Raw genomic sequence first — 2,054 nt, 5'->3', positions numbered from 1 at the left:
CACTTCCCTCCACGCAGGTTCCCGCTGGAAATCCATGTCCAACCAGGAGAAGCAGCCGTACTACGAGGAGCAGGCGCGGCTGAGCCGGCAGCACCTGGAGAAATACCCCGACTACAAGTACAAGCCCCGGCCCAAACGGACCTGCATCGTGGAGGGGAAGCGGCTGCGCGTGGGCGAGTACAAGGCGCTGATGAGGAACCGGCGGCAGGACGCCAGGCAGGGCTACGTGATGGGGTAGGGACCCTCAGCAGGGAGGGGGGTTTGTGGGGTAAGGACCCCTCACCAGGCAGGGCTGTGTGATGGGGTAGGGACCCCTCAGCAGGGAGGGAGACTTATAGGGAAATATACCCCTTACCAGGCAGGGATATTGGATAGAGTAAGAACCCCTTAACAGGGAGGGGTACTTACAGGGTAACGACCCCTTACCAGGCAGGGATGCTGGATAGGGTAACACACCCCTTAGACCCCCCCGGGGGCTCATTGGGGTGTCCATGGGGTGGGTGCCCCCCTGGCACTGATGGGGTGGGTGTTCTCCTGATGCTCAGGGGGTAAGCACCCACCTGGCACTCCTGGGGTGGGTACCCCGGGAGGCAGAGGGAAGGGCTGGGACCCCTCCACGCCCCGGTCAGTGATTTGCACCCCCCTGTCCCACAGGCCCCAGGGCAGCCAGGTGCCCCCCGGCTCCTCGGACGTGCTGTACCCGCGGCCCGTGGGGGTCCAGCTGCCGCCCCCCCTGATGGAGCACTACCTGCCCCGCAGCGTGGACCCCAACATGCCCGTCATCGTCAACACCCGCAGCCTCAAGGACGAGGACGGCGGGGACGACGGGCACTCGGTGGCCGACGGGGACATGTTCCGCTACAGCGAGGAGGAGGACTCGGAGGGCGACGACAAGAGCGACGGGGAGCTGGTGGTGCTGACGGACTGAGGGGGGCACGGGGGGCGCTGCGAGGGGGGTGGCAGGGCTGGCTGGCACCACCGAGGAGGTCCCAGCGTCTCCTGCTGGGATGGGGCTCGGCCGAAGGGAGCGTCGCTGCCCGCCCGCAAGCGGGTCCCGTGAAGGCGGACACTCAAATTTGGGTGGTGGTGAGAGGTGGGGCTGTGGTTGGGATGTGCTGGTCGCACTGGCAAGGTGGTGAGGGCTGGCTGGGCCTTGCCCCAGTGGCATGGGGAGCTGAGGCCACCCCGCTTGCCGATGTGGGTGCCACGGCTGCCACGTTGTCACCCCCGGAGGGGACTTGAGGGTGTTGGGCTGCAGGAGAAACTCCAGAGCATCTGCCAGCCCTCCAGAGCCTGTGGTCTCACAGGGAGCCTCACCTGCAGCAGGTGCCAGCCCACTGCTGGGACAGGGGATGTGGACACGGGATGGGGACACGCTTGTCCCTCGCTCAGCCCGGCCTGACCTCCCCGCCGCGGTTCCCACTTGGTCTTTTGAGCCTGCCAGCAAATTCCCACAGAGCCATTTTTAGCCCTCGCCTGGCCGGAGCTCCAGCCAGGGCTCCTGGGAGCCCTTTGTGCTCCTGACAGCTCTGGCCCACTTTGTAAATAAAGCAGGGGCTGTTCCTGCTGTGCCAGCCCCCGGCCCCTGCCCTGGCTGGGGGGGCCCTGCCCGTCCATCCCTGGGCACCTCCCAGAGGCTGCACCTGAGACCTGCACGGTGAGACTGCAGAGGGAGGGGGAACAACGGCCAAGAGAAAAAAAAAAGAAAAAGTAATAATCACAAAAAAAATTACCTTGTCCCAGTCAGAGCCCGTTCCGGGGGTGTTTGGGGTGAGGGGTCGCTGTGCAGGGGAGGGGCCCAGGGGTGAGTTCAAGGGGTCCAGGTGTGTGTGCAGTGTCTGGGTGTGCACATGTGGTGTTTGGGTGTGTGTCTAGGCATGCACATACAGCATCTGTGTGTGTGTGTGTGCACAGTCTCTGTGTGTGCAGTGTCTGTCTCTGCACATGCCGAGTGTGTGTGCAGGGTCTGGCTGTGTGTGCAGTGTCTGGCTGTGTGTGCAGGGTCTGACTGTGTGTGCAGTGTCTGGCTGTGTGTGCAGGGTCTGGTTGTGTGT

At 64.3% G+C, this 2,054-nt stretch overlaps 1 protein-coding gene across 1 annotated transcript in view; it reads left to right on the top strand.

Annotated features, from left to right (window-relative positions):
- The window catches only part of SOX13 (SRY-box 13), an 18,744-nt gene extending 17,816 nt beyond the window's left edge, over window positions 1–928 (top strand). Inside the window, exon 15 of the mRNA XM_017832103.1 lies at window positions 655–928. Within this exon, the coding sequence (XP_017687592.1) occupies window positions 655–928 (274 nt within the window). The remainder of the gene's footprint in view (window positions 1–654) is intronic.
- The last annotated feature ends 1,126 nt before the right edge of the window (window positions 929–2,054 follow it).

Source organism: Lepidothrix coronata, unplaced genomic scaffold, assembly GCF_001604755.1.
Source record: "Lepidothrix coronata isolate B3197 unplaced genomic scaffold, Lepidothrix_coronata-1.0 Scaffold199, whole genome shotgun sequence".
Lineage (NCBI taxonomy): Eukaryota > Metazoa > Chordata > Aves > Passeriformes > Pipridae > Lepidothrix > Lepidothrix coronata.
This window is presented reverse-complemented; position numbering and strand designations above follow the sequence as displayed.